This window comes from Macaca nemestrina, chromosome 20, assembly GCF_043159975.1.
Source record: "Macaca nemestrina isolate mMacNem1 chromosome 20, mMacNem.hap1, whole genome shotgun sequence".
NCBI lineage: Eukaryota > Metazoa > Chordata > Mammalia > Primates > Cercopithecidae > Macaca > Macaca nemestrina.
Genome location: NC_092144.1, coordinates 11,944,449 through 11,966,167, shown reverse-complemented (window position 1 = coordinate 11,966,167; position 21,719 = coordinate 11,944,449). Strand labels below are relative to the sequence as shown.

At 54.3% G+C, this 21,719-nt stretch overlaps 4 protein-coding genes across 4 annotated transcripts; 2 read left to right on the top strand and 2 right to left on the bottom strand.

Annotated features, from left to right (window-relative positions):
• Positions 1 to 94: 94 nt before the first annotated feature.
• On the bottom strand, positions 95 to 5,064 carry LOC105466963 (G protein subunit gamma 14). Its single transcript, XM_071086254.1, is given in 5 exon segments — positions 95 to 619; positions 622 to 710; positions 712 to 824; positions 4,303 to 4,627; positions 4,836 to 5,064. Coding segments are annotated over 4 exon segments (432 nt in total). The 5' UTR covers positions 4,417 to 4,627; positions 4,836 to 5,064; the 3' UTR covers positions 95 to 503.
• A 1,510-nt stretch (positions 5,065 to 6,574) lies between these two features.
• On the top strand, positions 6,575 to 13,416 carry LOC105467321 (deoxyhypusine synthase). Its single transcript, XM_011716854.3, has 9 exons — positions 6,575 to 7,005; positions 8,199 to 8,363; positions 8,602 to 8,723; positions 8,805 to 8,901; positions 8,981 to 9,067; positions 11,737 to 11,842; positions 11,922 to 12,025; positions 13,000 to 13,125; positions 13,209 to 13,416. The coding sequence occupies exons 1-9, from the start codon at positions 6,799 to 6,801 to the stop codon at positions 13,302 to 13,304; spliced, it is 1,110 nt and encodes a 369-aa protein (XP_011715156.1). The 5' UTR covers positions 6,575 to 6,798; the 3' UTR covers positions 13,305 to 13,416.
• Positions 13,310 to 19,663, bottom strand: LOC105467170 (WD repeat domain 83). The gene is made up of 9 exons (XM_011716672.2): positions 19,530 to 19,663; positions 19,326 to 19,446; positions 19,138 to 19,243; positions 18,804 to 18,852; positions 18,593 to 18,719; positions 16,482 to 16,549; positions 16,280 to 16,388; positions 16,081 to 16,195; positions 13,310 to 13,616 (listed from the first exon to the last, which is right to left on the bottom strand). Exons 1-9 carry the CDS (start codon positions 19,630 to 19,632, stop codon positions 13,467 to 13,469), a joined length of 948 nt encoding a protein of 315 aa, XP_011714974.1. The 5' UTR covers positions 19,633 to 19,663; the 3' UTR covers positions 13,310 to 13,466.
• Positions 19,664 to 19,932: 269 nt separating this feature from the next.
• LOC105467116 (WD repeat domain 83 opposite strand) lies at positions 19,933 to 21,343 on the top strand. Its single transcript, XM_011716551.3, has 4 exons — positions 19,933 to 20,069; positions 20,190 to 20,295; positions 20,798 to 20,895; positions 20,990 to 21,343. The coding sequence occupies exons 1-4, from the start codon at positions 20,020 to 20,022 to the stop codon at positions 21,054 to 21,056; spliced, it is 321 nt and encodes a 106-aa protein (XP_011714853.1). The 5' UTR covers positions 19,933 to 20,019; the 3' UTR covers positions 21,057 to 21,343.
• The last annotated feature ends 376 nt before the right edge of the window (positions 21,344 to 21,719 follow it).

Below are 21,719 nucleotides of genomic sequence, written 5' to 3'. Positions count from 1 at the left end.
TGCCTGCGCCTGCTTGGGGTTGGGGGACTGTGGGCCTTCGTGGGAGTGACTGGGAGAGATAGCACGTCTGGGCTGGGGGGTGCGTGTCAGCTGTTGCTGTGTGTTTATTTGAAGAGGGAGATTCCTGGGGATCGTGGTCACCTGGATCTATGATGTCACTTGTGTGTGTGTGATGTGTGATGTGTGTGGTGTGTAGATTATGACTCAAATCCTGGCCATTTGAAAGGGTAACTGCTCAGGCTATCCCATGAGTGCTGGGGACGGCAAGGGGGATGGCGTATTCTCCGTCTGGGGCTCTAGGGTCTGTGTGTGCTGCTGTGGCTGTGACCCTGGGGTCAGGCCGGGGAGGGAGGCTGGGCCAGGTGTGTACCTGGCCCTTGCAAGCCCAAAGTCCCTCTGGTCTCCCATCTCAGCCGGGCTCAGCCATGCCCTGAGAATTATTCACTTCATGTTTATTGAGGTCCCCTGGTTTGCCCAGGCCACAGGGTGGCATTGTCCTGGGTTCATAGGATGGCACAGGGCTTCTTCTCCTTGAAGGGGTTCGTGGCGGCTGGGATGCCTACAAGGAAGGGGTTGCTCTTGGCCTGCTCTGTGCAGAACTGCAGCAGATCGGCGGCCACCTTGGACACCTGCAGACCAACTGGGTCAGTCAGATCAGACACGGGCATGTACCTGTCCCCTGGCCCATGTGTTTCCACCTCTTCCCACTCTGCACCGGCCCTGACCCTCACCTTCACTCAGTCGATGCCCACCTTTATCCGGAGCTGCTCCACTGCCTGGCAGGCCTGCCCAATATCACCACTGATGGTCACCTTGCTGGACATCTGGGGAAAGTGGGCAGGGCTGTGGGCAGCAGGCCCAACCTCAGTCCCCTAGGGGGAGCCTAGGGCTGCCCGAGGGTTCCCGCACCTCCTCCTATGTTCCTTGGGGACTGCAGGATGAGGGTGGCTGCTACTGGACCTGTGAGGCCCACGCACCTCGGCTAAGCCACCTCTGGCTGCCTGGTCCTCTGGCGGCCACCCTGCTCTGGCTCCCTCCCCAATCCGGCCTGTCCTCTCCAAACCTCTTTTCTCCTTCTGCTACCCCTGCAGAGACTTTGAAGCCAGGACTCTCATGGAGTGAAATGTCACCAGCTGCAGCAGCAGCAGCTGCCTCGGCTGAGGGGGTCCCTGTCCCAGGAGGGCCTGTGGCTGCCCTGGTGTCATGTGTCACCTGGGTCCCTGTGGGCTGTGCGCCTTGGCTGGGGGAGCGAGGAGGCCCTGGCCTCCCCTTGACCTGCTGGATCTCCTGCTAACTGTTCCCAACACATCTGCTTTGTCAGACTCTGCCATCTCCGACATGCAGCCTTGCCTCTCCTGCTCTCACCACTGCTCAGGCCCAAATCTCCAATACCTTCATTCTCTTTTTTTTTTTTTTTGAGACGGAGTCTCACTCTGTCGCCTGGGCTGGAGTACAGTGGCCGGATCTCAGCTCACTGTAAGCTCCGCCTCCCGGGTTTACGTCATTCTGCCTCAGCCTCCCGAGTAGCTGGGACTACAGGCGCCCGCCACCTCGCCCGGCTAGTTTTTTGTATTTTTTTAGTAGAGACGGGGTTTCACTGTGTTAGCCAGGATGGTCTCGATCTCCTGGCCTCGTGATCCGCCCATCTCGGCCTCCCAAAGTGCTGGGATTACAGGCTTGAGCCACCGTGTCCGGCCTTTTTTTTGAGAGTCTTGCTCTGTTACCCAGGCTGGAGTGCAGTGGTGCGATCTCAGCTCACTTTCAACCTCCATCTCCCGGGCTCAAGTGATTCTCCTGCCTCAGCCTCCTGAGTAGCTGGGATTACAGGCGTATGCCAGCCACCACACCCGGCTAAATTTTTTTTTTTTTTTTTTTTTTTGAGATGGTGTTTCGCTCGTTGCCCTGGCTAGAGTACAATGGCGCGATTTCAGCTCACTGCACCCTCCACCTTCTGGGTTCAAGTGATTCTCCTGCCTCAGCCTCTCGAGTAGCTGGGATTACAGGCATGTGCCACCATGCTCAGCTAATTTTTAGCAGTTTTAGTAGAGACGGGGTTTCACCATGTTGGTCAGGCTGGTCTTGAACTCCCGACCTCAGGTGATCCACCTGCTTTGGCCTCCCAAAGTGCTGGGATTACAGGTGTGAGCCATCATGCCTGGCCTTTTTTTTTTAAAGCCCAGGTTCTCGCTCTGTCCAGGCTGGAGTGCAATGGTACAATCATAGCTCACTGTAACTTCAAACTCCTGGGCTCAGGTGATCCTCTCACCTCAGCCTCCTGATTAGCTAGAATTATAGGTGTGAGCCACCATGCCCTGCTAATTTATGTTTTTAACTTTTTGTAGAGATGGTTCTTACTATGTTGCCCAGGCTGGTCTTGAACTCCTGACCTCAAACGATCCTTGGCCTTCCAAAGGAATTATAGGCATAAGCCACTGAGCCTTGCCCCACCTGAGATTCTAATATGTGCCCAGCACTGTGCAAAAAACCAAAATGAGCAATGAAACAAGACAAAACCCTGCCCTCATGGAGCTGCCTTTCTAGTCAGGCAGGGATGGACAGCAGAAAATGTACTCAGTGAAAGAGCATACATCTGAAAGAGAATATGAAAGAAGAATAAAATCAAGGTAAAGGGGGGAGGAGTGGTCAGGGCAGGCCTCTCAGAGGAGGTGACATTTTAACTTAGGCCCAAAGGAGAAGGAACTGAGAAATGGGGTGTTCTAGGCAGGGGGACCAGCAAGTACATGGCTACTTGGACAAAAAAGAGCTTGGTGGGTTCCACAAACAGCAAAGAGGTCCATGTAGCTGGATAGGAGAGAGGGAGGGAGGGCCAACATGGTGGGAGGTGGAAGCAGGGAGGTTGAGAGGCGCCCTTTAAGGCCACTGTGAAAAGCTTGGATTTTACTCCCAGGGGGAAGCTACCATTAGGAGGTTTTAACCGTAACGTGTTTGATTTATGGTTAAGGAGCTGTGGCATGTGTCTGTAGTCCCAGCTACTGGGGAGACTGAAGTGGGAGGATGACTTGAGGCCAGGAGGTTGAACCTGCGGTGAGGTGTGATTGTCCCGTTGCACTCTAGCCCTGATGATAGAGTGAGACCCTGCATCAAAAAAAAAAAAATAAAGGAAAAAAAAGCTCTCTGATCTTAGCTGTTAGGTGGGAGATGGATTGAAGAAGACCAAAGCCACCTTGTAGGCTATGAGGATAAAGAAAATACCTGGATTTCGGACCTACTTTATAGGTAGAGGTTGGCAGACATGCTGAGAAGGATGGATGTGGGGTGTGCAAAAAGGGGAGACAGCAAGCTCCACTCCTCATTTTTAATTTTTATTTATTTTTGAGATGGAGTTTTGCTCTGTTGCCCAGACTAGAGTGCAGGGGCACCATCTCGACTCGCTGCAACCTCCACCTCCTGGGTTCAAGTGATTCTCCTGCCTCAGCCTCCTGAGTAGCTGGGATTACAGGTGTGTGCCACCACACCTGGCTAATTTTTGTATTTTTTAGTAGAGACGGGGTTTTGCCATGTTGACCAGGCTGGTCTCTAACTCCTAACCTCAGGTGATCCGCCCGCCTTGGCCTCCCAAAGTGCTGGGATTACAGGTGTGAGCCACCGTGCCCAGCCCCAATCCCTATTTTTCAGTCTAGCGGATGAGTGAAGGGTGGGGCCATTTGCTGAGATGCAGAAAGACCAGGGATAGGTAGAGAGGGAACTGAGGGGGCAACTTTGAGATCCAAGTGAGGATGTCAAGGAGGATGTCTGGCTCCTCCAACAAGGTAGGCTCATTCCAGCCTCAGGGCTTTTGCTGTTCTGTCCACCCACGTGCAGGGAATGGCCTCCCTGCATCTTCACATATGGAGATTTTCTCAGCCTTCTGGCTTTGGCTCAAATCTCACCTCCTTGGCGTTCTTCACCCATCACTCCAACTAAAATACCCAACTCCTCCACCTAAAGACTCAAATCATCCTGTTTAAATCCTGATTGCGCTGGGCGCGGTGGCTCACACCTGTAATCCTAGCACTTTGGGAGGCCGAGCCAGGTGGATCACCTGATGTCAGGAGTTCGAGACCAGCCTGACCAACATAGTGAAACCCTGTCTCTACTAAAAATACAAGAATTAGCCGGGCGTGATGGTGCATGCCTGTAATCCCAGCTACCTGGGAGGCTGAGGCAAGAGAATCACTTGAAAAACCGGGAGGCAGAGGTTACAGTGAGTTGAGATCATGCCATTGCACTCCAGCCTGGGCAACAAGAGTGAAACTCTGTCTCAAAAAAAAAAAAAAAAAAAAAAAAGCTGATTGTACTCACCATTGTTGTTAGCTTTCTATCTTCCCAATCAGATTGTGAGCTCCAGTAGGGCAGAGTCCACATCTTGGTCTTGTTCACCACGAAATCCTTAGTGCCTAACACAGAGTCCACCATAGAGAATAGACTGCATGAATTGTACAGTGAGTGAATAATCCTGTTGACCGTATGCACTGTTAGGAGGGTGCGTTTGAGGTGCAGACGACATTGAGGGTCTCACAGTCTTGCTGGTGGGAAAGAGACGGCAGCCCTGGGTCCCAGAAGAGGCCACTGACCCAGTGGAAGTTCAGGGAAGGCTTCCCAGAGGAGGTGGAGGTGATAGCTGCAGCTATAAAGGAAGAACAAAACGTTATGCAGCATGTGAAGGCTTTGGAGACTTGTGAGGGCACGAACTGGGCTCACTATCCCATTAGACAAAAGTGGCCTAGGAAGGCTGGAACTGTATCTAACACTGCCTGGTGATGGAAATCCTGTCCATGGGTGACGCTTAAGAAGCGATCCTCATAAAAAAATTACCTGGGGACGGTGGTACACACCTGTAGTCCCAGCTTGTCGGGATGCTGGGGTGGGAAGATGACCTGAGTTCGGGAGTCGGAGGTTGCAGTGGGCCGAGATCGCGTCACAGCACTCCAGCCTGGCGACAGAGTGAGACCCTATCAAACAACAGCAGGCCGGGCGCGGTGGCTCAAGCCTGTAATCCCAGCACTTTGGGAGGCCAAGACAGGCGGATCACGAGGTCAGGAGATCAAGACCAGCCTGGCTAACACGGTGAAACCCCATCTCTACTAAAAATACAAAAAATTAGCCAGGCGTGGTGGCGTGTGCCTGTAGTACCAGTTACTCGGGAGGCTGAGGCAGGAGAATGGTGTGAACCCGGGAGGCAGAGGTTGCAGTGAGCCGACGTCGCGCCACTGCGCTCCAGCCTGGGTGACAGCGCAAGACTATCTCAAAAACAAACAAACAAGCAAACAAAAACAGGCCGGGCGCGGTGGCTCAAGCCTGTAATCCCAGCACTTTGGGAGGCCGAGATGGGTGGATCATGAGGTCAGGAGATCCAGACCATCCTGGCTAACACGGTGAAACCCCGTCTCTACTAAAAAATACAAAAAACTAGCCGGGCGAGGTGGCGGGCGCCTGTAGTCTCAGCTACTTGGGAGGCTGAGGCAGGAGAATGGCGTGAACCCAGGAGGCGGAGCTTGCAGTGAGCTGAGATCCGGCCACTGCACTCCAGCCTGGGCGACAGAGCAAGACTCTGTCTCAAAAAAAAAAAAAAAAAAAAAGGTAACAACAACAAAACCAGCGTCTCCTCCCGAGGGGACAGAACAGAAACGAATGGGCAAGCGCCGGCAAAGCGGTGGGTCTCCAGCAGGCGGCATTAAAATCTTGGCTGGGGGCAGTGGCTCACGCCTGTAATCCCAGCACTTTGGAAGGCCGAGGCGGACGGATCACGTGAGGTCAGAACCAGCCTTGTCAACATGGTGAAATGCCGTCTCTACTGAAAATACGAAAATTAGCCAGGCGTGGTGGTGGGTGCCTATAATCCCAGCAACTCAGGAGGCTGAGGCAGGAGAATCGCTTGAACTAGGGGAGCAGGGTTTGCCGTGAGCCGAGATTGCAACACTGCACTCCAGCCTGCGCAACAAGAGCATAACTCTGTCTCAAAAATAAATTAAATAAATAATACAAATAAAAAAGAATCTTCATGCGAAGTCGGGAACACATGAAAAGGCGTAAAGGCCTGGCGCGGTGGCTCACGCCTGTAATCCCAGCACTTTGGGAGGCCGAGGCGGGCGGATCACCTGAGGTCGGAAGTTCGAGACCAGTCTGACCAACAAAGAGAAACCCTGTCTCTACTAAAAATACAAAATTAGCCGCGCGTGGTGGTGTATGCCTGTAGTCCCAGCTACTTGGGAGGCTGAGGAAGGAGAATCGCTTGAACCCGGAAGGTGGAGGTTGCAGTGAGCTGAGATCGCGCAATAGCACTCCAGCCTGGGCGACAAGAGTGAAACCCTGTATCGAATGAAAGAAGAAAGGAAGGAAGGAAGGAGGACGGGAGGGAGGGAGGGAGAGAGGGAAAAGGAAAGAAAGGAAGGAAAGAAAAGGAAGGAAAGAAAAGGAAGGAAGGAAAGAAAGAAGAAACGAAAGAAAGGAAGAAAGAAAGAAAGAAAGAAGAAAGAGAAAAGAAAGACAGAAAGGAAGGAAGAAAGAAAGAAAGAAAGAAAGAAGAAAGAGAAAAGAAAGAAAGAAAAAAGAAAAAGACAAGACCTAACGGCTCCTCGCGGCTTCCGTATTACGGAACACATGCGCAAAGATGGCGGCGACCAGGTTTACAGGGCCTAAAAATGGTCACGTGAAAAATCAACTTCCGGTCTTTCTTCCAAAAACGCATTCCCTACTTCCTGTGCTCCTGCGAGACGCGCGCGTCGGGGATTAACGCGTTTCTGGGCCGCCGTAAGCCCGGCTTGGGGCCGCTGTGACTCGAGAGCTGGCTACAGGCGCATGGAAGGTTCCCCGGAACGGGAGGCGCCAGCGGCGGCGCTGGCCGCCGTGCTAAAGCACAGCTCGACGTTGCCGCCCGAAAGCACCCAGGTTCGGGGCTACGACTTCAACCGCGGTGTGGATTACCGCGCGCTGCTGAAAGCCTTCGGCACCACCGGCTTCCAGGCCACCAACTTCGGGCGCGCTGTACAGCAAGTCAATGCCATGGTGAGGACGGGGGCGGGACTTCTAGGGACGCGGAGGGGCGTGGCTTGCATAACCAGTGCGGTACGGGGGCAGGGCTTCCAGTGGAGGGGATGTGTCTTTTATTTGAGCGGCCCAATAGTTGGAGGAAGGCGGGACCTATTCTGGGCGGGAGTTTCTGTCCTGGAAAGGGGATTTTGCACTGTAGTAGTTACAGGGTAGTACGGTAGCCCGAGGAGGCAAGGACTGATTCTCGGTGTGGGAGCGGGTTCCAGGTAAATTTAAAGCTTTCTGGAATGGGCGGAGCCTGAGGCTATACAAGTTAAGGGAGGATTTGGGAGGAGGAGCCTAAGTCTGGGCGGTGATTGAATTTAGATTTGCTTTTCCCAGCGGGGAAGGGACCGGATCTGAAAGGAGATGCTCTCTGATTCCTAAAAACGTGGGGGCTGGCTGGGCGCGGTGGCTTATGCCTGTAATCCCAGCATTTTGGGAAGCCGAGGCGGGTGGATCACTAGATCAGGAGTTCGAGACCAGCCTGGCCAACATGGTGAAACCCTGTCTCTACTAAAATTCAAAAAATTAGCCGGGCATGGTGATGCGCGCCTGTAGTCCCAGCTACTCCGGAGGCTGAGGCAGGAGAATCGCTTCAACCCGGAAGGTTGCAGCGAGATCGCGCCACTGCAATCCAGTCTGGTGACAGAGCCATACTCTGTCTCAAAAAAAAAAAAAAAAAAAAAAAAAGGCCGGGCACGGTGGCTCACGCCTGTAATCTCAGCATTTTGGGAGGCTGAGGCGGGCGGATCACCTGAGGTCGAGCGTTCGAGACCAGCCTGACCAACATGGAGAAACCCCGTCTCTACTAAAAAGACATGCCTGTAATCTCAGCTACTTGGGAGGCTGAGGCAGGATAATTGCTTGAACCTGAGAGACGGAGGTTGCGGTGAGCCAAAATTGCGCCATTGCACTCTAGCCTGGGCAACAAGAGTGAAACTCTGTCTAAAAAAAAAGGGTGGGGGCAAATCCTTAACGCGTGTCCTGAGATCTGGTCTGGGAAGGGGCAGAGTTTGCACAGGAGATGTACCTTGGTCTCCTGTAGAACTGGTCCTGTATCCCTGACTGTGCAGGGCCTGGGGTGAAATCTGTTTCTGGAGCCCACCTGGAGTCCTGGGTCTGGGATTTAACGCCAGTGCTTAACTCGACCTGGCTCTTACTCTCAGATCGAGAAGAAGCTGGAACCACTGTCACAGGATGAAGACCAGCATGCAGACCTGACCCAGAGCCGCCGCCCACTTACCGGCTGCACCATTTTCCTGGGATATACATCCAACCTCATCAGTTCAGGCATCCGTGAGACCATTCGCTACCTTGTGCAGCACAACATGGTGGGGACCTGGTGGGGCCGTGGCCTTGGCCTCTGGGTCAATGGGCGATGCAGTTATTGATCGTTTAAGTGAGATGGGGAGATAGGAGTCTGTTACAAGCAGAGGAACAGAATCGAGTTTTGTTTTGTAGCAGAGCTCCCTCCTAGGAGTCACTGGACAAGGATGAGGTTAGAAGTCCTGCCCAGAATGAGGGCCGGGGCTTCCTTCTTGGGCCAACTTCACTGCCCTGTGGCTGCAGGTGGATGTATTGGTGACCACAGCTGGCGGCGTGGAGGAGGACCTCATCAAGTGCCTGGCGCCCACATACTTGGGCGAGTTTAGCCTCAGGGGGAAGGAGCTCCGGGAGAATGGAATCAATAGGTGAGAACCCTGAGTGGTGCTGGGCAGGGGAGCTGGACCAAGGGTCCTGGGGCCTGATGCCCACATGCTTCCCGTCCTCAGGATCGGAAACCTGCTGGTGCCCAATGACAATTACTGCAAGTTTGAGGACTGGCTGATGCCCATTCTGGACCAGATGGTGCTGGAGCAGAACACAGAGGTGGGGCTGGGGCAACCTGGAGGGGCCAGTCCAGTGGGAGTCAGGGGAGGCATGGCCTGAAGCTCACCTCCTCTCCTAGGGTGTAAAGTGGACGCCTTCTAAGATGATCGCCCGGCTGGGCAAGGAGATCAACAACCCAGAGTCCGTGTATTACTGGGCCCAGAAGGTGAGGACCTAAGCGGGGGCAAAGTAGCCAGACTTTGACATGTGTTACTTCATCTTTCCAGCCACCTGGGGATTCACCACTGTTATTCTCAGCATCCTCACGCTTAGATGAGGAGACTCAAACACAGATAGGCATGGTAAATTTTTTTTTTTTTTGAGACAGGATCTGGCTCTGTCACCTAGGCTGGAGTGCAGTGATGTGATCACAGCTCACTGCAGCCTCAACCTCCTGGGGCCAAGCAGTCCTCCCACCTCAGCCTCTCGAGTAGCTGGGACCACAGGCACATGCCACCATGACCAGCTAATTTTAAAATTGTTTTGTAGGCCGGGCGCGGTGGCTCAAGCCTGTAATCCCAGCACTTTGGGAGGCTGAGACGGGCGGATCACGAGGTCAGGAGATCGAGACCATCCTGGCTGACACTGTGAAACCCCGTCTCTACTAAAAACTACAAAAAACTAGCCGGGTGAGGTGGCGGGCGCCTGTAGTCCCAGCTACTCAGGAGGCTGAGGCAGGAGAATGGCGTGAACCCGGGAGGCGGAGCTTGCAGTGAGCTGAGATCCGGCCACTGCACTCCAGCCTGGGTGGCAGAGCGAGACTCCGTCTCAAAAAAAAAAAAAAAAAAAAAAAAATTGTTTTGTAGAGATGGGGCGGGGGGTCTCCATATGTTGCCCAGGCTGGTCTTGAACTCCTGGCCTCAGGCAATCCTCCCACCTTGGCCTCCCAAAGTGCTGGGATTAGAGGCATGAGCCACTGTGCCTGGCCAGGCTAGGTAATTTTGTCCCTAGTCACACAGATAACTAGTGGGGCCTCAGCATCCTTATGTTCCTCCCAGACTATCTCTGGAACAGTAGGGGCAGCACTTAGCGACTCCCCTGGGGCCTGGCTCTGGGTCCCACACTCCCAGAGGCTATAAAATAAGAGATAGCCACTCCCTTTAATTAGATAATCAGAATCTGCAAAAAAAGAAAAAGGCTGTCTACCCTTTTTTTTTTTTTTTGAGACGGAGTCTCGCTGTGTTGCCCAGGCTGGAGTGCAGTGGCGATCTTGGCTCTCTGCAAGCTCCGCCTCCTGGGTTTACGCCATTCTCCTGCCTCAGTCTGCCAAGTAGCTGGGAGTACAGGCGTCCGCCGACACACCCAGCTAATCTTTTGTATTTTCAGTAGAGATGGCGTTTCACTGTGTTAGCCAGGCTGGTCTCCATCTCCTGACCTCGTGATCCGCCCACCTCGGCCTACCTCGGCCTCCCAAAGTGCTGGGATTAAAGGCGTGAGCCACTGTGCCCAGCCCTCTTTTTTTTTTTTTTTGAGACAGAGTCTTACTCTGTCACCCAGGCTGGAGTGCAATGGTATGATTTCAGCTCACTGCAACCTCCGCCTCCCAGGTTAAAGTGATTCTCCCGCCTCAGCCTACTGAGTAGCTGGGATTACATGCGCCCACCATCATGCCCAGCTAATTTTTGTATTTTTGTACAGATGGGGGTTCACCATGTTGGCCAGGCTGGTGTTGAACTCCTGACCTCAAGTGATCCGCCCGCCTTGGCCTCCCAAAGTACTGGGATTACAGATGTGAGCCACCACACCCAGCCTACCTATTCTTTCTTTTTTACGAGACAGGGTCTCACTCTGTTGCCCAGGCAGGAGTGCAGTGGCACAATAATGACTCACTGCTGTCTTGAACTTCTGGGCTCAATCGATTCTCCTGCCTCAGCCTGCTGAGTAGCTGGGACTACAGGTGGTTGCCACCATGCCTGGCCAATTTTTTTTGTAGAGATGGGGACTCACCATGTTGTACAAGCTGGCTCTTTTTTTTTTTTTTTTAAACAGAGTTTCACTCTTGTTGGCCAGGCTGGAGTTCAATGGTGCAATCTTGGCTCACAGCAACCTCTACCTCCTGGGTTCAAGCATTTCTCTTGCTTCAACCTCCCAAGTTCCCAAGTAGCTGGGATTACAGGCATGTGCCACCATGCCTGGCTAATTTTGCATTTTTTGTAGAGACGGGGTTTCTCCATGTTGGTCAGGCTGGTCTCGAGCTCTCAACCTCAGGCGATCCACCCGCCTCGGCCTCCCAAAGTGCTGGGATTATAGGTGCAAGCCATCGCGCCCGGCCACAAGCTGGCTCTTTAGAAAAGAGATAGAGGGTCGGGCACAGTGGCTCATGCTTGTAATCCCAGTACTTTGGGAGGCCGAAGTGGTGGATCATCTGAAGTCAGGAGTTCAAGACCAGCCCGGCCAACATGGTGAAACCCCATCTCTACTAAAAAAAAAAAAAAAAAGCAAAATTAGCTGAGTGTGGTGGCACATGCCTGTAATCCTAGCTACTCCGGAGGCTGAAGCAGGGGAATCACTGGAACCCAGGAGGCAGAGGTTGCAGTGAGTCAAGATTGTGCTATTGCACTTCAACCAGGGCAACAAGTGAAACTCCATCTCAGAAAAAAAAAAGAGAAAGAAACAGCTCAGCAAGCTAAGAATAGGCTGGTTCTTTACGTGCCGGGCACTATCCTAAGTATTTTCTGTGGGTTTTCTCATATAGGCCTTGTCTGTGAGAGGTGTTACTGTTACGCTTATTTTATAATTGAGGAAACAGTCCTAGATAAATTAGGCACCCCGCCCACAGTCAGAGAGTGATGCAGGCTCTGAGCTCCAGCCACTGTCCTGTTATGTTCTCTGCAGAACCACATCCCTGTGTTTAGTCCCGCACTTACAGACGGCTCGCTGGGCGACATGATCTTCTTCCATTCCTACAAGAACCCGGGCCTGGTCCTGGACATCGTTGAGGGTGAGGCGCTGGGGCCACAGAGGAGATGGGAAGGAGGGCCGGCTGAGTCCAAGGCCTGACTTAGACCCTCTTTCCCCAGACCTGAGGCTCATCAACACGCAGGCCATCTTTGCCAAGGGCACTGGGATGATCATTCTGGGCGGGGGCGTGGTCAAGCACCACATCGCCAATGCCAACCTCATGGTGAGTGGGGGTGGTGCTTCGGCCCACTGTGCAGACGTGCTGTGTGCTAGGCCTATGCCATGCGCTGAGGAGACAGCATGAACTAGACAAAGCAGGATCCCTGCTCCCCTGGGACTGATGTTCTAGTAGGGGAGATAGCAAACAAGTGACATCCATGTCGGGGCAGTCATTGCTATGGAGAATACTAGATGATGGGATAAGAGAAAGGGGTTCTGTCTAACAAGGGGTTTTGGAAGGAGGCTTCTGGAAGTATGAGCTGGGAGCAGGGGTTTGGGGAGGCATCTCCCAGGAGCCATGTGGTTGTCTCCCGTGCCAGGAGTTGCAGCTGCTGTGGTAGGATTGAGCTTCTGGATTGCAAAGTTCTCAGGAGAGGCAACAGCCAGTGCAAAGGCTCTGGGGTGCCTGAAGTAATCCAGGAACAGCTGGGAACCTGGTGAGGGAAAGTGGAGTGGTGAGGGCCAGGAGGTGATGCAGCGAGGTGCCACAGGCAGTCTGCTGGGCCCTGTGGGCTGAGGCGCGGCTTTGGTCTTTGCCCTGAGGGAGGTGGGAGAGGACTTGACTCGGGTTCCCATGCTCCCCCTGGTGGCCATGTGGTGAACAGATGGTGGCAGGTGAGTGAGAACTCCAGTCCAGGACGGTGGTGACCATGCAGGGATCAGGATGGGCACCATGGAGGCAGGAGGTGGTTGGATTTGGAGGGCTTCTGAGGATACAGTTGCTGGCAGCTCCTGCCTTGCCGATGGGGCAGGTTGTTGACACCTGGCTGCTGGGTCTGGGGAAACACGGGCCGTTGTTGCCCGGCAGCTCTAGTGACCCCAGACATTGACATGGGCCCTGTCTGGGAGCGAGGGCCTGCAAAGGGCTTCCTTCATCTGGGACACACCTCTCAGCCTGTTTGGCTATGGTGTCCTCCCTCTGTGTCTGTCTCCTGTGACTGGCTGGCTGGGCCCGCCGTGCCCCTCCTCTCCCCACAGCGGAACGGGGCCGACTATGCTGTCTACATCAACACAGCCCAGGAGTTTGATGGCTCCGACTCGGGTGCCCGACCAGACGAGGCTGTCTCCTGGGGCAAGATCCGGGTGGATGCACAGCCCGTCAAGGTAAGGGCTGACTGGGTGGGGCACAGGGTCTTTGGGACCTCGGGCGTGGGACCCATGGCTTACCCAGGTTCCCCCCTACCCAGGTCTATGCCGACGCTTCCCTGGTCTTCCCCCTGCTCGTGGCTGAAACCTTTGCCCAGAAGATAGATGCCTTCATGCATGAGAAGAACGAGGACTGAGCAGCTGCTGTCCCAAGGTCTTACCCCCTCCTCTATTTATTAATTTGCAGACCCAGCCCCTCCCCTACTTTTTGGTCAGCCACGTCTCTAGAATAAAATGGTCTCTGCAGTCCTTCCGCATCTGTGTCTCGGTCCTTGGTCCTGTTGGTGGGTCCCCTGGCTTCAGCCTGCTCCATCCTCTGCCTCATAGGTCTCTTCCCGCCAGCACTGGACGCTGCCCCCCATGGCGGTCAGCAGGCAGGGCTCTGTGGGGTGGTAGGCCAACGACTGCACCACGCCATGACCCACAGGCAGGGCCAGAGCCAGGGCACCCTGTGGAGCGAGGGGTAGGGAGTGGTTATTTGTGGCTGGGCTGTCCCCTCGTTCCTGAGGTCCCTGGGCACCCCCCATCTCAGTCCTGACTGAAGCTCTCAGTCACCTCTCGCCTGACCTTCAGCCACCTGCCTCTAATTGCCTCCTGGACACTGCAAAATGAACCTACCCCAGACTGAGACCCACAGTAGCTCTGTCCTACCAGGTGTTCAGGCTGCGTGTCTTGGGAGCCTCTTTTATTGACTTTTCATTTTTTAAAATAACAGAGATGGGGTCTTACCATGTTGACCAGGCTGGTCTGGAACTCCTGGCCTCAAGTGATCCTCCTGCCTTGGCCTCCCAAAGTGCTGGGATTACAGGTGTGAGCCACCGCGCCTGGCTTTGGGAGCCTTTTTCTTTTTTTTTTTTTGAGACAGTCTCGCTGTTGACAGGCTGGAGTGCAGTGGTGCGATCTCGGCTCACTGCAACCTCCAACTCCCTGGTTCAAGGGGTTCTCCTGCCTCAGCCTCCTGAGTAGCTGGGATTACAGGCACACACAACCATGCCCAGCTAATTTTTGTATTTTTAGTACAGACGGGGTTTCACCATGTTGGCCAGGATGATCTTTATCTCCTGACCTCATGGATCCACCCCCCTCGGCCTCCCAAAGTGCTGGGATGACAGGTGTGAGTCACTGCTCCTGGCCGGGAGTCTTTTTCTTGTACCACACGTTCCTCTATCAGTCATTCCTCTTGGCTCTGCTTCTACACTGTGTCCAGAGACCGCTGATTTTCTGCCACTACCATGCTTGGAGCATGCCTTGCTCGCAGCTTGCGTGTTCCCTGCCACAAGCTGGGCTCCATCCTGTCCACTTGGCAGCACCCATGATCCCCACTTCCCCTGGTCACCACCAATGCAAACAGTTCCTCAAGCAAGCCATGGTTCCTCTTTCCACCTTGAAAATGTCCCTTGATGTGTCTGCCCTCCAATGCAACTTCTGTTCTACTGGGCCCACAAGAAATAGGTGGAACATTCTTGCTATCTTAGTTCCTAAAGCAACAGCTTGTCTGCCAAGTCCAGGGGCCTCCGGTTCCCTCCATCCTCTTACGGGCCTTAGTTCCCCTGGCCAAGCCCAGCACTGATGTCTCCTTGGCCAAGATTCCCCCAGTTCTGACCCCACTACACCAGGATGGTCTATTTCTGGCCTAACTCCCCACCAGGCTGGGACATGTCAAGGACAGGGCTCAGGGCTTGAAAACATGCACAGGGATGCTCAGATGTAGCTCCAGTTTCTTGAATGACTACAGCCCTGTCTCACCCAGGGTTAGACATGGCCGTCGGCTCCCCCTTGCCCAGGGGTCAGTGCCAGTTGCTTGGCCTGGCATCTGTGGCCCAGCCTAACCTGGATCTTGCCGCAGCTGCCGCCACCCTGAAGCCTTTGTTTCCTGACTGACGCATGCGCTGGCCACACCTCTACACAACATATGCTGTTCCCTTTGCCTGGAATGCCCTTCCTGCCTCACCTTCTCATCTAGCCCAAGCTGGGCACGGTGGCTCAGGCCTGTAATCTCAGCACTCTGGGAGGCCGAGGCGGGTGGATCACTTGAGGTCAGGAGTTTGAGACCAGCCTGGCCAACATGGTGAAACCCTGTCTGTACTAAAAATACAAAAATTAGCCAGGTGTGGTGGTGGGGGCCTGTAATCCCAGCTACTCGGGAGGCTGAGACATGAGAATCACCTGAACCCTGGGGGGCAGAGCTTGCAGTAAGCTGAGATGGCGCCACCACATTCCAGCCTGGGCAACAGCATGAGACTCCATCTCAAAAAAAGGAAAAAGGGCCAGGCGTGGTGGCTCAGGCCTGTAATCCCAGCACTTTGGAAGGCTGAGGTGGGCAGATCATGAGGTCAGGAGTTCAAGACCAGCCTGACCAACATGGTGAAACCCTGTCTCTACTAAAAATACACAAATTAGCTGGGCATAGTGGCATGCACCTACAATCCCAACTACTCAGAGGCTGAGGCAGAAGAATCGCTTGAATTTGGGAGGCGGAGTTTTTTTTTTTTTTTTTTGAGACGGAGTCTCGCTCTGTTACCCAGGCTGGAGTGCAGTGGCCGGATCTCAGCTCACTGCAACCTCCGCCTCCCGGGTTTACACCATTCTCCTGCCTCAGCCTCCCAAGTAGCTGGGACTACAGGCGCTCGCCACCTCGCCCGGCTAGATTTTTGTATTTTTTAGTAGAGACGGGGTTTCACCGTGTTAGCCAGGATGGTGTCGATCTCCTGACCTCGTGATCCGCCCGTCTCGGCCTCCCAAAGTGCTGGGATTACAGGCTTGAGCCACCGCGCCCGGCCTGGAGGCAGAGTTTATAGTGAGCCAAGATCGGGCCACCGCACTCTAGCCTGGGTGACAGAGCAAGACTTGTCTCAAAAAAGAAAAAAGAAGATCCTAGCCTTCAGGTATGAAATAAGGCTGGGGTCACCTCACCTCCACCAGGTCCCAGAAGAACACCTTCCCGTCCTCAGAGCAGCTGACCACATGTGTGTCACGCTCGCTTAGGCAGCAGTCCAGCTTGTACTCCTGGTTCTTATGGCCCTTGTACCTAAGGGTGGACAGGATCGGGGGGCTTGGTCCTCTCCAGAGGTGGGAGAGGAGGGAAGAGATCCCCACCACCACAAGGACTCACTCGCCTAGCAGCTCCCCTGTGTCTTTGTCCAGGAGCCGCAATGTGGAGTCCAGACTGGACACCAGGGTGCACTGCCCGTCCCGGCTGAAGCAGGTGCAGGTGATGGGGCCTTGGAGGAGGGACGGATAGGTGAGTGAGGCTGGGGTGCCCCTGGCTGGCCCCCCATCTTCCCTGCCTGTCTCACATCTCCGGCCACACTCACTGCCCACGTAGTCTGAGAAGAGCTGGCCCATCCTCAGGTCATAGCGTCTCATGCGGCCGTCCACGGAGCTGCGGGAGAGGGTAGATCCAGCGGGAGCCTTGCCTAGGCTCCATGGCTCCAGGCAGCCCTGTGCCTTCCCAGCCCGCTGGGCCTGCTCTTCCAGTGCACAGGAGTGGAATTCTGAAGCTCTGGCCTTGAGACTCAGGCCCAGGGCCAGTCAGGTCTTACTGCATCGTTTCCAAGACCCACACCCCTTTTCCAAACCCTTGGCGACCTTCCGATTCTCCCTTTTCTTTCTTTTTTTTTTTTTTTTGAGAGAGTTTTGCTCTTGTTGCCCAGGCTGGAGTGCAATGGCCTGATCTCGGCTCACTGCAACCTCTGCCTCCCAGGTTCAAACGATTCTCCTGCCTCAGCCTCCTGAGTAGATGGGATTACAGGCATGCGCCACCATGCCCTGCTAATTTTGTATTTTTAGTAGAGACAGGGTTTCTCCATGTTGGTCAGGCTGGTGTTGAACTCCCAACCTCAGGTGATCCGCCCGCCTTAGCCTCCCAAAGTGCTGGGATTACAGACATGAGCCACCACACCTGGCCCAATTCCCCCTTCTGTATTCTCCAGCTCCTCCTCCTCAGTACTCAGTCCCACCACTTTCCCCACTACCCAGCACCATCATCTAGACTACTCTGGTCTCCCTGCACCCCCACAGCCACCAGAGGGAGCACTTTTCAAAGTACAGTTGATCCATGAACAACAGGGTTTGAACTGAAGCAGTCCACTTATATGTGGATTTTCTTCTGCCTCTATCAGCCCTGAGACACCAAGACCAACCCCTCCTCCTCCTTCTCCTCCGCCTTCTCAATGTGAAGATCTTTATGATGATCTCTTCACTTCCACTTAATGAATAGAAAATATATTATTTCGGCCGGGCGCGGTGGCTCACGCCTGTAATTCCAGCACTTTAGGAGGCCGAGGCAGGCGGATCACAAGGTCAAGAGATGGAGACCCTCCTGGCCAACATGGTGAAACCCCGTCTCTACTAAAAATACAAAAATTAGCCAGGCGTGGTGGCGTATGCCTGTAGTCCCAGCTACTCAGGAGGCTGAGGCAGGATAATTGCCTGAACCCGGGAGCTGGAGGTTGCAGTGAGCCAAGATCACGTCGCTGTACTCCAGCCTGGCGACAGACACTCTATCTTAAAAAAAAAAAAAAAAAAAAAAAAAAAATTTCCTTATGATTATTTTTTTAAATTTGTTTTGTTTATTTATTTTTGAGACGAAGTCTCGCTCTGATGCCCAGGCTGGAGTGTAGCGGTGCAATCTTGGCTCACAGCAAGCTCTGCCTCCCGGGTTCACGCCATTCTCCTGCCTCAGCATCCCGAGTAGCTGGGACTACAGGCACCTGCCACTACGCCCAGCTAATTTTTTGAATTTTTAGTAGAGACAGGGTTTCAGCGTGTTAGCCAGAATGGTCTCGATCTCCTGACCTCAGGATCCGCCTGCCTCAGCCTCCCAAAGTGCTGGGATTACAGGCGTGAGCCACCGCACCCAGTCTATTTTTATTTAACTTTTTAAATCGTTTCATTCTATCTATTTTTTTTTTTTTTGAGACGGAGTCTCACTCTGTTGCCCAGGCTGGAGTGCAGTGGCACAATCTCGGCTCATTGCAACCTCCAACTCCCGGGTTCAGGTGATTCTCCTGCCTCAGCCTCCCAAGTAGCTGGGATTACAGGCTCCCATCACCACACCCGGCTAATTTTTTTATTTTTAGTAGAGACGGGATTTCACTATGTTGGCCAGGCTGGTCTCAAACTCCTGACCTCAAGTGATCTGCCCTCCTCGGCCTCCAAAAGTGCTGGGATTATAGGTGTGAGCCACCATACCCGGCTTGATTATTATTTTATTTTTTAGACAGTCTCACTTTCACCCAGCATGGAGTGCAGTGGTCCCTCAAACTCTTGGGCTCAAGTGATCCTTCCACCTCAGCCTCCCAAGTAGCTGAGACTACAGCTGTGTGCCACTGTGCCCAGCTGAGAGTAGGTTTTAATCTGAGCATGGGGGCAGCTATGATTCCCAGTAGCACCTCGGCTGAGACCAGGTCCTGGCTCCACTCACCCTGTCAGGACCTCGTGGTCTGACACCTTCACACTGGACACGCCATCTCTGGCCTCATCCAGCGTTTGCACTGGCTCAGGCCTCCGTGAGCGGCAATCCCAACAGCGGATACTGGAATCAATAGAGCCTGTGAGGCCAGCATGATGGTGAGGTCAGGTTTGGAGGGAAAGGGCAGCATCCTGGACCCCCCCTGCGTAGGTCCCAGACTCACCGGACAGGATAACTGTGGCCTCTTCATTAAACTGCACCGTGTTCACCTTCTGAGAAAGTTATTGCCACTCAGAGGAGGCTGGACTTTGGAGGACTGGGATAAAGGCAGGGTTCCCAGTGTCGGTTAAAGCAAGGGCAAAGGTTAGAAGGGGAGGTGAAAGGTTTTGGGGGAACAGCAAGGACAGGGGTTGGTGACTGCCTAGCCTGGCATGCGGAGCGGGGGATCGTCATCTGGGGAAGGGATCCTTACGGTGTAATGGGGGTGGCCTCATCACCACCTGTGCGCTAATACGGGTCCCCTCCGCTCGAATGAGGGTCTCCAGGCTTTCACTCACCCCTGCATGGCCCCGGAATTTGCGCACGACCTGTCCTGATGCCACATCCCACAGAACCACCGCCTTGTCCCCGCCGCCGGAGCAGAGACTGCTGTTGTCAAAGGAGCTGGAGTAAAGGAGGAGGAAGATCAGCATCGACCTCGGATCCCAGCCTCAGCGCTCCCATCCCAGCCTGGCCCCCGGCTCACCCGGCCGCATCCAGCACCTCGTAGCCGTGGCCGCTGTACGTCCGCAGCAGCGTCCCCCGAAGCGGGTTCCATAGCTTCAGGGTCTTGTCACTGCCGCACGTCAGGCAGTAATTGCCATCCACTGGGGAACACCAGGCGGGGGTTACTGGGCCGCCGACCTCAGGAGGCGGGAGGAGGACCCGGAATGAAGACTAAGGCGCTCACCATTAAATCGTACGGCTCGCACCGCCCCTTGCCCGCAGTCCAGCGTCTTCAACCGTTTCTGCGGCAGCTCCGGAGGCCGCGGCTTTGGCTCAGGGAAAGCCATAGTCCCAGGACCCCTTCCTCGCCGCCTTAAATCGGTCTGTATGGAAGATTCCGCGCCTTCGAAACCCACGCTTGGGTGTAACCTTATTATTGTTCTTCCTGAACTACTTCCTGTTTATCACTTCCGGGTTCATCATTTTGGCATTTGGGTGCTCTTGTTGGAACTATTGAAGCCCGATTTCAGGTTCTTTTCCCCATTTCTCCTTTGCAAGGAAGGCTTCTGGATTCTCCTAAATTTCCGATCTCTGGGTAGGAGGAGTCCAAGCCTCTGTCATGAGGAACGGAAATGTGAGGGCCTCGGGTGTTACTCTAAAATCCGCCCTCAGCTTGCACGCCGGAAGCTGCAATTTCTGCAGCGGAAGAGGCGTGACCTGGCCTTCGACTCGCTATGTCTACTAACAATATGTCGGACCCACGGAGGCCGAACAAAGTGCTTAGGTGAGGACACCAGCGTCGTGGCCACGGGTTCGGGTTGGGGGTGTGGATCGGGGCCCTGGGAAGCGGCTGTCTATCCCGGGGACAGGACCTGAGCGCCCCTGACCCTCGAGCCTGTCGCAGGTACAAGCCCCCGCCCAGCGAATGTAACCCGGCCTTGGACGACCCGACGCCGGACTACATGAACCTGCTGGGCATGATCTTCAGCATGTGCGGCCTCATGCTTAAGGTGGGCGGGATTGAGCTTCTGTGGGTGTAGTTGGACCTGAGAACGAGGCCCGGGGGCGGGTTTGGAATGAAGCCGGGCGTCTTGTCATTGCTGATGAGGCAGGACCTGAGATCGGCCGGGAGTGGGGCTGGGATGACGCTGGGCCAAGAAAGCCCCAGTCTTTGGTGAAGTCAAGAATTCGGGTCAGGGCGGGGATGTGGCAGATTGGTCTGCGGGTGGGGCCAGGCTTTGAAGCAACTTGGAGGGGACTCGTGGAAAGGGGCAGGGTCTTAAGCATGTGGGATGTCAGAGTCTTGGCCCTGAGAGACGCAGTCCAGGCAGTAGGACTAGAAACCATGTATCTGGAGTATGCCATGAGCAGGTGGGACTGAGGAGTTCCGGGGGGCAAGGTCCCAGCTGCATCAGATGGAATCAGTGGGCATGAACTGGTGTCTGGAAAGGTGGCTTCGGGACTCATTGTTGTGCCTTTCACTGACCTGCCCACCCACCTACCTTTCCCCAGCTGAAGTGGTGTGCTTGGGTCGCTGTCTACTGCTCCTTCATCAGCTTTGCCAACTCTCGGAGCTCGGAGGACACGAAGCAAATGATGAGTAGCTTCATGTGAGACTTGGCCTAGAGAACGAGTGACTCTTGAGTAAGGGGTGGGGGGACTCCAGCCTGCCCATCCTGGACTGACACTTCTCTCCTGTCTCAGGCTGTCCATCTCTGCCGTGGTGATGTCCTATCTGCAGAATCCTCAGCCCATGACGCCCCCGTGGTGATATCAGCCTAGAAAGGTCACATTTTGGACCCTGTTTATCCACTAGGCCTGGGCTTTGGCTGCTCAACCTGCTGCCCTCAGCTGCCATCCTGGACTTCCCTGAATGAGGCCGTCTCAGTGCCTCCAGCTGGATGGAGGGAACCTGGCCCTTTCCTAGGGAACACCCTAGGCCTACCCCTCCTGCCTCCTTTCCCCTGCCTGCTGCTGGGAGAGATGCTGTCCATGTTCTAAGGGTATTCATTTGCTTTCTTGTTGTCGCCTGTTAATAATAAAGTTTTTCACTCTGGCTGTCAGCCTCTTCTGTTCATTGGGGCGTTCCTTCTAGCTGGGGGAAAGGGCTCTAGCTCCATAGGCCTGGTGTGGAGCCCCAGTCTGGAGACTTCTGGCTGTTCGCTTGCTTACTTCATAAACTTTGTGTCTTAAGTCAGGTGCTAGGAACAAGACAGTGACTTCTGCCCTCTGGCAACTCACCAGATGGCCCTGATGACCTAGATAATCTGGGCTTTGGTTTCCTTTTCTTTTTCTTTTTTTCTTAAAAAAAGATATGCCATGCAGGCTGAGTGCAGTGGCACAATCTCTGGTTACTGCACCCTCAAACTCCTGGGCTCAAGCAATCCTCCCATCTCAGCCTCCCACATAACTGGGACCACACATGCGTGCTACC

Excerpts from the sequence above, each read along its gene's own strand:
- LOC105467321 (XM_011716854.3), top strand. The coding sequence starts at position 6,799 with ATGGAAGGTTCCCCGGAACGGGAGGCGCCAGCGGCGGCGCTGGCCGCC. Across the intron at positions 8,724-8,804 it reads CGGGAGAATGGAATCAATAG|GATCGGAAACCTGCTGGTGC; the intron begins GTGAGAACCCTG and ends TCCCGTCCTCAG. Across the intron at positions 13,126-13,208 it reads TGGATGCACAGCCCGTCAAG|GTCTATGCCGACGCTTCCCT; the intron begins GTAAGGGCTGAC and ends CCCCCTACCCAG.
- LOC105467170 (XM_011716672.2), bottom strand. The coding sequence starts at position 19,632 with ATGGCTTTCCCTGAGCCAAAGCCGCGGCCTCCGGAGCTGCCGCAGAAA. Across the intron at positions 18,853-19,137 it reads AATTCCGGGGCCATGCAGGG|AAGGTGAACACGGTGCAGTT; the intron begins GTGAGTGAAAGC and ends TAACTTTCTCAG. Across the intron at positions 18,720-18,803 it reads GGCCACAGTTATCCTGTCCG|GCTCTATTGATTCCAGTATC; the intron begins GTGAGTCTGGGA and ends CTGGCCTCACAG.
- LOC105467116 (XM_011716551.3), top strand. The coding sequence starts at position 20,020 with ATGTCTACTAACAATATGTCGGACCCACGGAGGCCGAACAAAGTGCTT. Across the intron at positions 20,296-20,797 it reads TGTGCGGCCTCATGCTTAAG|CTGAAGTGGTGTGCTTGGGT; the intron begins GTGGGCGGGATT and ends ACCTTTCCCCAG. Across the intron at positions 20,896-20,989 it reads CAAATGATGAGTAGCTTCAT|GCTGTCCATCTCTGCCGTGG; the intron begins GTGAGACTTGGC and ends CTCCTGTCTCAG.